This window comes from Cervus canadensis, chromosome 15 (genome assembly GCF_019320065.1).
Source record: "Cervus canadensis isolate Bull #8, Minnesota chromosome 15, ASM1932006v1, whole genome shotgun sequence".
NCBI lineage: Eukaryota > Metazoa > Chordata > Mammalia > Artiodactyla > Cervidae > Cervus > Cervus canadensis.
In genome coordinates this window covers 67,660,377-67,674,833 of record NC_057400.1, presented here as the reverse complement: position 1 = coordinate 67,674,833, position 14,457 = coordinate 67,660,377, and the positions used below count along the sequence as shown (strand labels likewise).

The following is a 14,457-nucleotide window of genomic DNA, read 5'->3' as shown; positions in this document are numbered from 1 at the left end:
AGATGGTTGGATGGCATCACTGATTCGATGGACATGAGTTTGAGCAAGTTCCAGGAGTTGGTGATGGACAGGGAAGCCTGGTGTGCTACAGTCCAGACAGGACTGAGTGACTGAACACACAACACACAGCATGGTGCTCAGAGCCCAAGTCCAGTTCAGTTCCGTTGCTGAGTCATGTCCGACTCTTTGTGACCCCGTGGACTGTAGCCTGTCAGGCTCCTCTGTCCATGGAACTCTCTAGGCAAGAATAGTGGAGTGGGTTGCCATGCCCTCCTCCAGGGGATCTTCCCAGCCCAGGGACTGAACCCAGATCTTCCTCACTGCAGGTAGATCCTTTACCATCTGAGCCTCCAGGGAAGCCCAGGAATACTGGAGTGGGCAGCCTATACCTTCTCCAGGGGATTTTCCCAGCCTAGGAGTCTAACCTGGGTCTCCTGCATTGCAGGCGGATTCTTCACCAGCTGAGCCACCATCTCTATCGTTTTTTACTTTGACAACTTGTCTCCGAGGAAGCACAGAGGCAGAGGTGGGGTTGGCAAGGCTCCGGGCTCTGAGGTGGTCCTGAATTGGAATCCGTCCTCTAACGTCATTCGTTCCTTCAATAAACACTTACAGAACACTGGTTATGAGCGAGGCACTGGAGACCCTGCAACAGGCAGACGCAAAGCCCCAAGGTTAGTTCCTCCAAAAAGCACACAGCTGTATTTAAACAATGCCATAAGTGTATGATGTAATAACAGCACGTGAAGGGATGCTAACTAAAACCAGGGCTGGGAATGGCTGCCCTGAGGAAGTGATCTTTTAAGCTAAGCCTGATAAAGATCTATCCAAGCAGAGAGTTGGAGAAGTAGCTTTCCGAGGATAGGGAACAACAGGTGATGGACAACTGAGCTGAGAAGAAAGTTGAATTTTTGAGCAATGGAACAAAAACTCTGCATGGAGAACAAGAAAGATGTGGACACAAAAATATGATGAGGAGGTAGGTGAGGGCTGGACTACACAGGCTGTTTAAAGTTTTTGAACTTTATCCCAAGAGTTTGGGCTCAATTTGTGGCAGTAGCGGGTAGGTACAGGCTTGGGTAGGGGCGTTTGAGAAGTAAGGATCGCTGATTGGTAACAGACTGAGGAGGGGGAGAGTTTAAAAAGAAGGTGGTCATGTAATGACGGCCAAGTTTGTCAGACATGCAGCATCAGGGCAAGATTGAAGAGTTCAGTTTTACCTGTGAGAGAACCAAGCAGAGATGTCAGATGTGCCTTAGATACAAAGGTCTGAGTTAAAAGCAGCAGCCTGGGTTAGAGGAATACATTTGGGCTGGCTTAGGGTAAATGAGGCCAGGGAAATGGCTGGAATCACCATGAAAGAGAATAGAGAATTGAGAATCCAGGATGGAGACCTGAGAAATTTAATTATTTAAAGGTCATGTGGAGAGGGTGGAGGCAGGAAAGAATACAAACAGCGAGGAGTCAGGAGAGCAGAAAGCCAAGTCTGGTCATAGAAGCCAGGAGAAGAGACTGGCCAACCTCACTGGATGCTGCTCTAGGTCGAGATGAGAACCCAAACTTTTCACTGAATTTAGCAACAGAGAGGGTTTTGGTTGGAGAAGGAAATGGCAACCCACTCCAGTGTTCTTGCCTGGAGAACCCCAGGGACAGAGGAGCCTGGTGGGCTGCCGTCTATGGGGGTTGCACAGAGTCAGACAAGACTGAAGTGACTTAGCAGCAGCAGCAGCAGCAAGGTTTTGGTTAACTGTTTGAGGGTAGAATTTCTTAGTCCAACAATGTCATTATTTTAGCTGCTGTGGTGGTAGTATTAGTAAATTTGTTACTGCTTTCCCAGGGCAAGGGATGTCAAATCACTGTCTTCTTTAGGAGTTGCGTGTTTGCACTTACGACCTATGAGTAATGTAAATTTCTCTACCTAAAAGGTTTTGTTCAGGTACCCAGATGGTTTGTTTTACATGGGATCTTGGGAAGGACTTTTGCTTTGTTTGAAGGATTAACATAGAATTTCATTCCAGTTTATGGGATTAAGTATCAAAAGAGCTGTAAAAAATCAGGCCCTCTGGGAACGGAACAAAAACCAAAAAAAACAAAAAACAGGCAGACAGAGTATCCTGCCAGAACAAGTGAACTAGAGATCTCCTTTAGAGATTCAGTTGATTAAAATAATACACGTAAAATTCAGACTAGTTTCTGGCATGTTTTGTATTGAACTATATTGTTGTTATAAAAATCATTACTATTCAACTCTAGGCTGCAGGGCAAACCTCAAGTTTTTCTACTCCCATTAGGAGCATCAGTGTAGTGCTCAGGACCATGAAGTCGTCCAGTTGAAAGCTATTCAGGTAATATCTCAATCTGGTTTGAACCCTGCACTTGACAGGAAATAAAATTCAGGGCATGTCAAAGTCTTTTGACACATGCTTGTGCTAAGTTGCTTCAGCTGTGTCCAACTCTGTGCAACCCCATGGACTGTAGCCCACCAGGCTCCTCTGTGCATGGGATTCTCCAGGCAAGAATACTGGAGTGGGTTACCATGCCTTCCTCCAGGGGCTCTTCATGACAGGGATCTAACTCACGTCTCTTATGTCTCCTGCACTGGCAGGCCAGGTTCTTTACCACTAGAGCCAGCTGGAAAGCCCTGATACATGCCTGCTAATATCCTAACTTTTCTTTTCCACTATAATTAGGAGAATCACAGTATGTCCAGACCTAGAAAGGGTGTCAGCCCTAAACAGGGATGGATGCCAAATGTGACCTTGGTATCATGGTTACGGATGAGTACTGTGGGTGGATGTCCGGTTGGAGTGAAGTTCAGTAGATATGTGAAAAGGTTGAAAGGGTGAAGGTGGATGGGAGCCAAGAGATGGAAGGTGTAGGACCAGGGGTATGCATTTTAAATTGGTATATACTAGAACATTTCAAATACATTTCTCTTTCTAATAGCAAGAAGGGAGAAAAGGATGGGTGCACATACAGGTAAGTTAGGACTTTTGGTGTTGGAAAATCAAGTAGTTCTTGGCTTCATTTTGATTTCTCTGTGAAAAGCCCAAGTCACGAGCTGACAATGGGAAAACAGGGACATCAGAGATTTGTCGGACAGGAGAATATTCAAAATAGTCTTCAAAAGTTCTGAGAGCAGGTCAATGAGCTGTCTAAACAGATGTACCACATATCAATCAGGAGTGTGAACCTCAAAAACCTTAGTTCTCTCGTCTGTTAAATAACAATGATAACAAATTGAGTTACTAGTACTTCTGGATGTAGCTACCATGAAAAGAGTCCATAAAAGCTGCCTTTTGTCACTGTTGCTAGTGGGACATAACCATGTAAGTGTTCAAAACAATATTAATATCACAGTTTAAAATAACCAGGTTGTTCTTCCAAGTGTAATCTTTCTCTGGAGTATCAATTTGATTAAATTGGTTGCACTACTCTACAAAGTTACATAAAAATTCATGTAGTGAACTTTAAAACCACATTAGGCAATAATAAAGCAGAGTATTTTATTTTTTTAAAAAACCACCATTCAGTAAATGTTCTTACACTATGAAACATCTAGTTTTCAACAGAAAGGTTTTCTAAGGAGATGATTTGGAGTCTTTCACATTTATCAGATGCCTTTTCATTATTCTTTTCCATTTTTGCAATTCTGGATCCAAATTGCATGGCCCGCTTTGGCAGAAGAGCAGAGGCTGTTAGACCAAGTTCCACTGCTGCAAGACGCAAAATTAGTTTTTCACCAATTCCACGGGGTAAAGTCAAGTTTGCCTTTTCCCAGACTGGTAGGGAATTTAGAAAGGAGACAACATTTTCATCCAGGAAAGGAAATCTAAAATAGAAAGTACAACCACTATTAAAAAAAAGTTATCTCTTGTGATTATTTGGTTTGTATTTTATTTAATATGTTAAAATTTAAGGTATAAATTAATTATTGAGGGCACAATTTTTCTAAATTAAAAATATTCTAGTTACTTATACAACTTTACAGTTTAATCACATTAAAAATTATTTCACAACACTTGTCTAATTTTAATACACATACTAAAATGTAAAAAATTTTTCCCTCAATAAATAAACAAATTAAGCCTATGATGTCAAGAAATAATTTCAAATTGTTTCATAAGGTATCTTCAGGAATGCCTTGAAAACAAGCATGGTCTTGAGTTAATCATTCAAACTGTGTCTGCTCTTCACATGTCTAAAGAAACTGAACTTAAGGAACACAACTCTCTGCTCTTTAGGCTCCCCTAATTTCCTAGCAAATGCTGTTCTTTTTTGTTTGTTTAAAATACTCCAATTCCTCCCCCATCCCTAATTACAGTAGTGTTTTACATTTTAAGTAGAGAGATCAGAAAGGGTAAAGGCATTCTTTAAACAGAATATTTTATAAAAATGAATCGTGAAAGCAAATTTAAATGAGAAACTAATTAATAGAGTATGGTTAATATGTATGCCAAAATCCATTAATAAACTGGTTTAGATCTAGCCACTATAGTGGTGTTCGTTCAATTACAATTCTGCACTAGCTGTTTTAAACACTCTTCATATCCATTTTTATCCCTGGGTATCATATTGGGGGGGAGGGCGGTCCTTTAGAATTAACTGCTTTTACTGAATAAAATAAATTTCCTTTTCTCTAACCAAGCTGAAATAGGCTGAATTTTTTTATCTCTCATATATAGATACATTTCAAAAGGAAAACATTTTACACACTTTGTATTGTGGTGTTACTTATTTCTTTATGATAAGATTTTGAAAATTATGTTAATTTTACATGTCAGAACTGGCAACATAGGCATAACAAACTAGAGATAAGAAAACAATGAAGTCTCAGAGCTGGTATATTATGATGTTACAACTCCCACAATGCTCATCTGGACTCCTTGCATGCTTGTACCCCTGCAATAAAACTACCACTTAATAAATTAACCTACTTGAACAAAGTTCTACTTTTTATAATTAAATGACACATCTTTTTCCTTAATGCTTCAAAAAGTTGTATTCAAGCATTTGTTTACTATTATCAGAAAAATGCTGTAGGTAAACACAAATCCCTAGGATTAAAAAAGAATATACACATTTAAGTGCCTTGATCTCTGAAACTATTACGATAATTTGGGATGTATGACTCAATTGTGTTCAAAACGCCTATGAGAGCGGGGACTCCAGCGCTGGAGCCACCGTCTGACTCAGTACGGGTCTACACAGGCGTGCCTTGTTTTACTCTGCTTCATTGAGACTGCTTAACAAACTAGAAGTTTGTGGCAACCCTGTGACGGGCAAAGTCTATCAGTGGTGCCATTTTCCCAACAGCATTTGCTCACTTCATGTTTCTGTGTGACATTTTTGGAAATGCTTCCATATTTCAAATTTTTCTTGTTCTATCTGTTGGGCTTCCCTTGTGGCTCAGTGGTAAAGAATCTGCCTGCCAGTACAGGAGACCTGGGTTCAATCCCTGGGCCGGGCAGATCCCTGGAGAAGAAATGGTGGCAACCCACTCCATTATTGGTGCCTGAGAAATCCCACTGACAGAGGAGTCTGGTGAGTGACCATGGGGTTGCAGGAAGAGCTGGACATGACTTAGCAACTAAACAACAACAAAAACAAGAACGATTATATTGGTTACGGTGATATGTGATCAACGATCTTTGATGTTATCACTGAGACTGCTTTTTTTTATTTTTTTGTTTTGTTTTTTCTTTTTTTTGTTTTGTATTTTTAAATTAAGGTATATATATATAAAAATTTAGACAAATGTATGTTTATTTATGTCTAAATACATAAATACATATTTTAAATACTAAATACATATTTATGTCTAAATACAGCATAAAAAAAGTATGCTGCTGCATACTTAATAGACTACAGCATAGTATAAAGATAGTTTTTTTGTATGCACTGGAAAACCAAAAAATTCATTTGACTTGCTTTGTTGCAATGATCTGGAACTGAGCATGCAGGATTTCCAAGTATGCCTGTACATACAAGAAATGTCTACAAAGTCAGGCTCTGTCACACTGGAGAAGGAAGCTTGGGAAGAAAGCAAACATTTGAAACAAAACAGAACCCTTGAAATACCTCCCCTCAGTGTTTCACTACCTCAAGTTTTACAGTCTTTCACTGTAGCCTTTAATCACGTCACTGTATCCCCTTTGAAAATTACTGTAGAGCCATTTCTTGGAGAATGAGTTCTGGAAAAACTGTTCCTCTGGTTCCTCTCCAGCATGCTTCTGACTAGCTGTAATACAAAGCCAAGATACTGCCGCTACTGTTACTCATTTGAACAAGTATCCAAAGAAAAAGGAACCTAAAAGTCTCCTTTTTAGGTTCAGTCTACTGCTTTGACAAAATCATCGAACAACGCTCCAACAGACAACAAGAATTACCTTGCTTCTTTTCCATGATCACTGATAACTCTATCATCACGACCAAGATTTCTAGAAGAAATTCGACCCAGCTCCATTGCGATTTCCTCATTCAGTCCTTCCAGCCCATGTGTCAGGAAGCGGGCCCGATGACGAGAATAACCCGCAAGCTGCTCATCTGCACCAATTCCAGTGAGAACCACCTACAAAAGTTGAAAGAAATCTACATCAGAATATCACCTACTATGCAGTAAGGAAAATAAAAGCTTAAAAAAAATAATAATCCCAAAGATAACATTTTCAGAAAAAATCCACAAGGCAAAGTCATAAGATAGCAAAATATGCCCAATTTTTACAAAGTCATATACTTTGTGTTGTAGTTTAAATGCAATTAAAAGACGCTATATCCTTGTAACTTAAGCGTTAAAAGCTTTAAGGGTCAAAATGAGGCCTCAGAAGTCCCGAGCCGCCGTGTCGTACCTTTGCACGGCTGTGATACGGCTGTGCTCCATCCTGGGTCACTAACCAGCCAGCTCCTCGAGAAGCAAACCAGACTGCACAGCCAATGCTATCATCCAGGACTGTATCCAAGGGCTGGATTAAGTGCGATATTCGAGTTCTTCTTAATCTTTGCAGTTCTTCTAGAGAAACATTAATTTCAACAAAATTCCAAATCCGCGACGGGCTGGCAGCGTGCAGTTCTTTCAGTCCCGCCCTTCCTGTGACTCGATCTGGTACACTGAACTGTTCCCCAGGGCTGGCACTGGCAGCAGCAGCAGCGCTTCTGGAGAATTCCTCAGAGGGCATCTCACAATGATTTTTCTGTTTTCTCCCTTTTTTGTTAAAATTAACTGGTATGGTCTTTTCTTTAGTCATGAAAGCCACATTGAGAAGATCAATTGGTTCATCTAAAGGAATATGATGGTCAGCAAGTGCTGCAATGACCATGGAATCTATCCCTCCAGAAAACAGAACTGCAACATTTGCTTTCCTATTACTAGTTTTCAAAACTTCGCCTGGTGTCAGCTTTTCATCCCTAGGTAAACACAAGACACGTCTCTTGACTGCGATACTCAGGACGTCAATGAACTGCTGAACTACTTCCTTTGTGTGTCGATCAGTAAGAAAGACCTGAAGGGTCTCTCTTGTCAGCGGACTCCTGGAAATGCTGCTGCAATGGGTCTCAAATGCAGCTTGTGGCAATGCCATATTTAAAGGGACAACAGGTTCTTTAAGATACAGTTTGGCTTCATTTGCTGCCACCAAGACAAATGTTGGCAAGGCTGCTGAAATCTCAGTCAGGCTATTAACACATTCTCTGATATCATCCCCCCCAGAATTGCATTTCCAAGGATACAACTTTAAAACAACAGACTGGGAAATGGAAACAGACTTGAGATCAATTCTGAAAATTCCAGATGCTGGAACTTCCTGCCACTGATCAGCCACTCCAGATGCTTGGGTGCCAACTGAAGAGAGGCAGAAACTCTTGCCCAAGTTATTAAAATGCCAAAGCAAGCTACGACGACCAAAAAAGTCCCTACCAAACCATAAAGAATGGCTAGATGCTTGATAATATATAAAAGACCAAGGACCCTGGACTTTTGAGAAGAGTGACAAAATATCAGATTCATTCTTACAAGAGGAAAGATAATGAAACATGATTTGAGTATCATTCTCTTCGGCTTCAACCTTGATCCCACTAAAGACTTCTCCATTCCACAGGAATACATTGCCTCTTTCATCTTCCACAGGCTGGGCAGTCAACATACCTCTTAAGTGAAGGACATGGCCAGAGAATAAACACTGGTAGTTAACACTGGACCTTAACAACTGTTTACTACTATTGGGCCCCCGTCGTTTAAGATTACACAGTAAATCCTCTTTCAAATCTTTGCTAAAATGCTCAACAGAAAAGCTTACTGCACAACAAATGCCACACATTGCTCTGTAAAATCAAGTTGGCTATTTCTTGATTTTGGTTTTCTCTGAGTTTTCTATTTCTTGATATTCTTTCCTCAGCTCATCCAATATATCTGTGGGAGAGGGGAGAAGACACAGTAAAGAATAAAAATTCTTGAAGCTTTACCTAGTAATTCAAAAGGCAAAACAAGCTATTTTCCAAGACTGAACCACATATGTACTGTGCTAGTTTAAATAATAATTTACAACAGACTTCAGATGAAGAATATTTATTATTTAGGGATCTCGTTTATGTTGTTAAATGCTTATTTTGACCCAGGCATTGAGCTATGCACAGTTTATATACATATCATTTTAATTAAATTCCGTAAGACTTTGCAGGCTCAAAGTGATTCACTCAAAATCAAAAAGGCAGAAATTGGCAGAATATTTCATACCTATATCTGTCTAAAATTCTAAAGCTTACATTAATTATTGTGGCTTTCTAACACATCTTATAGTTCTTAAATTTGACTTTATTGTTACTGTTAACTCACCAATGGAAGGCTAACTTGAAGAAAACCAAACCATTCCACTAATTTTATTAACTGGTATACCACCATCCAATCTTTAGATATATATATTTATACATTCAGCTATAGACAGTGTAATTTAGGCACCATCATGAATTTCCACAGAAAGCCCACAAAAGAATTTCTTTTTGTTTCTGTATAATGTATCAAAAAAACTTACTTTTGCTTTCAGAAAGCATTTCTGTTCGGTCTGCAAGAAAGAATATGTTGCTGTTCTGTTGCTGCCTATATACTTTCTGCAAAACATAAGTTAGGCTAATATCATGATTTGATCTAAAAGGTAGACGTCAAAACTTTGAACCCTGTTACTGCTTACTATTGAACATTAGTAACATGTTCAGAACAATACCTTGGCAGATAAAGATAAACAAAGAACTCACCCATTATCCAACAATCTAGAAACTGCTACCATTAACACTTAGGCAAAACTTTTTTTTTCTCTGAACATACTTAATACCATTTTTCTTCAATAATATTATAGTTTATTTGGTCATTTAGATGTTGTCAACTTTTCACTATTATAAATCAAACTTGTGATGAATGTCTTTGTAACTAAATTTCCGTGCACTCCATGATACTTTCCTAATGTATCAATTCCTATAAATAGGAATCAAATTAGATTTGCTGGATCATAATAGTACACAGCTTTAAGACTTTGACACATTTTGCCAATTTGCTTTATACAAGTTTGTTATCCACTGTACCTTAACTGCTATTACTCCACATATGAGAAATGTCTAACCTGTCTGTTATCCAGTAATCTTCAAAAGCTTTAGAGGGCTCAAGTCATTTCTTAACTTTAAAATACAATGTTTGGCAGTACAATGACCCACTAAGCAGAAACTTGCTTATTTATGAATATGTTCATGAAAATGGAGTTAAATAACCGTGTTAGAGATTTGGAAGCTTGGAGTAAAGGAGGAGGTGGGGCGAGGAAGCAGTAGCATTTGTCTTTTTTAAAAAATGAACAAACAAAAACTAATTATCCACATTCACCTGTATAGCTTCTTCTCTTCTCAATAGATTCAAAGTTTATTTATGTCAAGAGAATACACCAAATTCAAGTACAAAATAAATACCATTATTGACTACAGCTCCAGGATAACATAGTACAATCAGTATCATTTGATTCACAGGTAATGTCAATTGCATATGTTGGGGAAACATTATTAGCAACTATGATTAATACACAGATTTATACAATTGATATCAAACCCTCCCACATAGTATTCAGAGTAAATCTAATAACTCACCCTGTTCTTCTTCAGGTTAGAAAGTTCATCCACAACTACTTTTTGTTCTTTAATCTATTGAAATAAAGAAAACTTGTTAAATCAGAGATGATCAAAGTATGCTCAATAAGAGCCCTTTAAAGAGACAGGATAAGGGGCTCCAAGCATTGATTGTCCAAATGGGCAATTTGGGAATACACAGACTCTTTACAACAGCAGTCTGTGTGGACATGCAGGTGGCGGAAAGTTGAGGGGAAAAGTGATTAGACATACAAAGTGTTAAATGGCCCTTTATACCTAGACAGGGGGTTGGCAACCAACACTCATATTCAGGCAAGAACTATAGTTACTAAACAAAGTTTATATCTTTTATTTAAAATAGAGATTATGTAAAAAAAAAATTCACCAAGACCTGAAAGTAATACCAATTTTTCAATGGTTTAATTGTATCTTAAATTAAAAAACAAAAAACAAAGCAAATGGAATGAGGAGTGGGTGACCCTTCCCTCCCAATAGCCATGCTTTTCATGATTTACATACAAAATGGTATAGCCAGACAGACTAAGCAAGTAGTAGTTAAGTATCCTACATGGGGGGTAAGTAAGTATTAGTCGTTCAGTCATGTCTGACTCTTCGACCGCGTGGACTACCAGTCTCCTCCATCCATGGGACTCTCCAAGCAAGAATACTGGAGTGGGTTGCCCCTCCATTCTCCAGGGGATCTTCTCCACCCAGGGACTGAACCCACGTCTCTGGCATTGCAGGCAGACTATGGTCTGAGCCACCAGGGGTAGCATGACTCATCACTTTTCCATCTTTGCTTTATTCCTCTTTGTATCTCAAAAGCTAGCACAGGGCTGGCACTCTTGAACTAGGTCTCACCTTTTTTAAGTAGAAGAGGGCTCAACTAAATGGAAACTAAATTTCTTTTAAGCTCTTTTCAGTACTGACAGTGATACTGCAAACATGACTGATTACATAGTGTCATTAGAGCCTCTAACAGCGTTATTTTGTAACCTCTGACGCCTGGGGGATCTGTTATATGTAAGTGTAAGTGGCATGCTATGATAGTAATCAGAGCAGGCTGTGCGCAGCTTGAAAATTCATTCCCCACAGATGTGTACCCTTCTGCCTTCCAGCTGCCAGTCACTGTAGTGACTGATTACAGAGATTGGGTTGAATTCCAAGACTGAATTTGTACAAGTTCCTTTTAAGGCTTCGAATAGCACTTTCCCATTCATTTTAGGAATGGCAGGTATACTTTAATACTTCAGACAAGGAAATTGTAACAGAGGAATCAGAGATGTGCCCAAGAAGCCAGCGTCAGTTTGGGACAGAACCAAAGTATTATCTCAGACATCTATTACCTGAAAGATTATAGCCATCCTCATTTCAAATAAAAAAAAAATTTTTTTTCCCCCATTTATGGCGTTATATTGGCTCCCTTTTGTGGGGGGAGGAGCAAAAGAGCAACAATGAAATAACATTTTTAGGAGCATAGGTCCAGCTAAATGGATAGACGGGAAGAAGGTAACAATGGATAAGGAGAGACCAGCTGGGAAACTTTTGCAGGATTCCCTGCGGCAGATGCAAGGGGCGGGTTTAAGATGGTTAAAAGTGTACACAGTGATAAAGGGACACCTTACAAAGAGGCCTCAAAAGTGAAACTGATAGAACTTCGTGATGGATGCAAAGATGGGCTCCCAGGTTACTGGCATGGACAACTGCATGGATGGTGCTGACATTTTCTGAGACTACAGGCAGCCTAGGATCTAGGGTGGGTGGTAATTTCTAAAAGTTTTAACTAAGAGTACATAGGAAAAAAACCCAACCATGAATCTCAAAGACATTAAGCGGGAGAGAGGCATAAGCTGTGATTTCATCTACATGATGTGCTGGGAGGGATAAAACTGTCCTGATGTAGAGAAGATTAGGGACGGCCGGAGTTTCTGCGCGCGGGAAAGCATGGCTATAAAGGGAGTCTTTTAGGGTCGTGGAACTAGTCTGTATTCCAATTGTGGTGGTGGTCACACAAATTCACACACGCGTTAAATATAGAGAAAACGAAAGAGCCAAATTTTACGGTATGATACTTTTTAAAATGTTAAAAATTGGTAATAAAAAAAAACCCAGAACCAACTAAACTTCCGCCTTACTACCATCTGGGTCTGACCTCGGGGCAACTTTCAAGGTGTCCCTTTCACTGTACCTGGGGCGGCAGGGCCAAGTCGAGACTAGACCACGGGGCCACCGCGACTCGCCTCCGGCGGTGAGCAGCCCGAGGGCCCTGTTACCTCGCCCCGCGCTCACCTTGCTGCTGAGCTCCTCCTTGTGCGGGGTCGAGCTCTCAGCAGGGACGACCCCAGCGCCGTCCTCGGGTCGCTCACCTCGGCTGGGCATCTCCGCGGAGAAGCAACCACGCAGGGCGCCACGCCTGGCGGCACTCCGGCACTTCCGCCTCCGCAGCCCCGGCGCGTCTGCGCTCCCAGCGGCCCCAGCCCCTCCCTTTCAATTTCCGGTGAGTCCTGTCAATGGCGTCCGCGTGCTCACTGGAACGCCTGCGCAGTCCGGATCTGGGCGAGGAGTACTTGCGCGCGTGCGCACAAGTGATTAGGGTCCTGAACGGACCCTAGCGGATGGGATGTTGAAACGCTTTTTACCCTGTGGCAACTAGTAAACTGTAAATTATTTGCGCCCCCTAGTGGTGAATATAAAGAATAAAAGTTCAGTAGAAACACCACTTAATATTTATTATCTACGCAAAAATATGGAAGCCAGACACAGATTTAAGAGATACACTGTTGGTAATGACCCTGTACAGACTTGGTAAAGTTAATGTTAGTTTGTTGTTAGGGTTAAAAGATAATGCCGGATTCTCTGTTAAATATGAATTTCAGATAAATGAATGAAATTTTAGTATATATGTCCTGTGCAATATTTGCAATATCTCACCCCTATGAGAAAAATTATCCCAAACTTGGAAATAGGCAAGAGATTACTTAGGTGTTCTTTCGTAGCTTTTCTAGGTTTGACTTTTTATTGACTGGGCTCATTTATATTCTTTCAGCGGTGGAGGGGTGTAACTGGTAGATTTTTGGTAGATATGAAAATAATTTCTACCCGATAGACCAGATAACTCCACAAACTGTGATTTAGTGTTCTTCAAGATATTAATTAGTTTTGCATCTAACTCTGCAATCCTATCCTAATTTTTTAAATTAATATATGTCTCAGTCAGTTCAGTCACTCAATCCTGTCCAACTCTTTGCAACCCCATGGACTGCAGCACACCAGGCTTTCCTATCCATCACCAACTCCCAGAGCTTGTTGAAACTCATGTCCATCGAGTCAGTGATGCCATCGAACCATCTCATCCTCTGTCGTCCCCGTCTCCTCCTGCCTTCAATCTTTCCCAGCATCAGGGTCTTTTCCAGTGAGTCAGTTCTTTGCATCAGTGGCCAAAGTGTTTCAGCCTCAGCATCAGTCCTTCCAATGAATATTCAGGACTGATTTCCTTAAGGACTGACTGGTTGGATCTCCTTGCAGTCCAAGGGACTCTCAAGAGTCTTCTCTAACACCACAGTTCAAAAGCATCAATATATGTCTACTTTCTCATAAACTCTTTGAATTGGTTTTTAACTCATTAATTAATGAGTTGAATAAAACTTTGACAAATGTTCATTTTATATTTGTACAGGAAAAATGATTTTCTGTTTTTGAAAAGTATACTTTAACATAGGATATCTGAAGTTTTCATGAAGATGCCGAAGTGAACCCATGTGATGGAGTCAAACTTTATGGCTAAGGAAGTGTACCTCATGAGTTGTTTAAACCCAAGAATATCTTTTATTGGCTTTTAGAGTACATCCAAAGCGGTTATAGAATTAAGATTACTGTCTATTTTGACTTTTTACTGATTTTTAAAAATTTTGGTTTTCTTTCTAATTTATGCTTAGCTAAGTTATTCCACATTGGTAACAATGATTGGGAATTCGGTTTTATAGCCTAACCTTTTTATGATAGGGCTTCACCGGTGTCTCAGTGGTGAAGAACCTGCCTGCAATGCAGGAGACCGCAGTTTGATCCCTGGATCAGGAAGATCCCCTGGAGGAGGGCATGGAAACCCACTCCAGTATTCTTGCCTGGAAAATCCAATGGACAGAGGAGTCTGATGGGCTACAGTTCATAGGGTTGCAAAGAGTCGAACATGACTCAAGTGACTGATCACACATGTACACTTTTGGTGATAATTTTTGGTTGATGGAGATCTAGTCTCTATTAGAAGTGAGAAAACCAAGAATCCAGGTTTTTAGTCTTTTCATTTGTCCTTTGTGAGCTCAAATTAATTAAGAATGTTGTGCA

At 40.1% G+C, this 14,457-nt stretch overlaps 3 protein-coding genes across 3 annotated transcripts in view; all 3 read right to left on the bottom strand.

Moving 5' to 3' along the window:
- The window catches only part of ANKAR (ankyrin and armadillo repeat containing), a 56,568-nt gene extending 53,559 nt beyond the window's left edge, over positions 1–3,009 (bottom strand). Inside the window, exons 1-2 of the mRNA XM_043487781.1 lie at positions 2,978–3,009; positions 426–646 (exon numbers count right to left, since the gene is read on the bottom strand). The gene's annotated coding sequence lies outside the window, so the exon portion shown is untranslated. The remainder of the gene's footprint in view (positions 1–425; positions 647–2,977) is intronic.
- Positions 3,010–3,486: 477 nt separating this feature from the next.
- Positions 3,487–8,312, bottom strand: ASNSD1 (asparagine synthetase domain containing 1). The gene is made up of 3 exons (XM_043487782.1): positions 6,849–8,312; positions 6,390–6,571; positions 3,487–3,832 (listed from the first exon to the last, which is right to left on the bottom strand). The coding sequence occupies exons 1-3, from the start codon at positions 8,310–8,312 to the stop codon at positions 3,559–3,561; spliced, it is 1,920 nt and encodes a 639-aa protein (XP_043343717.1). The 3' UTR covers positions 3,487–3,558.
- Positions 8,266–12,539, bottom strand: ASDURF (ASNSD1 upstream open reading frame). The gene is made up of 4 exons (XM_043487786.1): positions 12,406–12,539; positions 10,117–10,170; positions 9,024–9,099; positions 8,266–8,404 (listed from the first exon to the last, which is right to left on the bottom strand). The coding sequence occupies exons 1-4, from the start codon at positions 12,493–12,495 to the stop codon at positions 8,334–8,336; spliced, it is 291 nt and encodes a 96-aa protein (XP_043343721.1). The 5' UTR covers positions 12,496–12,539; the 3' UTR covers positions 8,266–8,333.
- Positions 12,540–14,457: the final 1,918 nt, after the last annotated feature.

Coding starts and splice junctions, on each gene's coding strand:
- ASNSD1 (XM_043487782.1), bottom strand. CDS start 8,312: ATGTGTGGCATTTGTTGTGCAGTAAGCTTTTCTGTTGAGCATTTTAGC. Junction 6,572..6,848: donor CGTATCACAGCCGTGCAAAG/GTACGACACGGC, acceptor CAACTTTTGTAG/GTGGTTCTCACTGGAATTGG. Junction 3,833..6,389: donor GATCATGGAAAAGAAGCAAG/GTAATTCTTGTT, acceptor TTTCTATTTTAG/ATTTCCTTTCCTGGATGAAA.
- ASDURF (XM_043487786.1), bottom strand. CDS start 12,495: ATGCCCAGCCGAGGTGAGCGACCCGAGGACGGCGCTGGGGTCGTCCCT. Junction 10,171..12,405: donor AGGAGGAGCTCAGCAGCAAG/GTGAGCGCGGGG, acceptor TTATTTCAATAG/ATTAAAGAACAAAAAGTAGT. Junction 8,405..9,023: donor AATGCTTTCTGAAAGCAAAA/GTAAGTTTTTTT, acceptor CCTCTCCCACAG/ATATATTGGATGAGCTGAGG.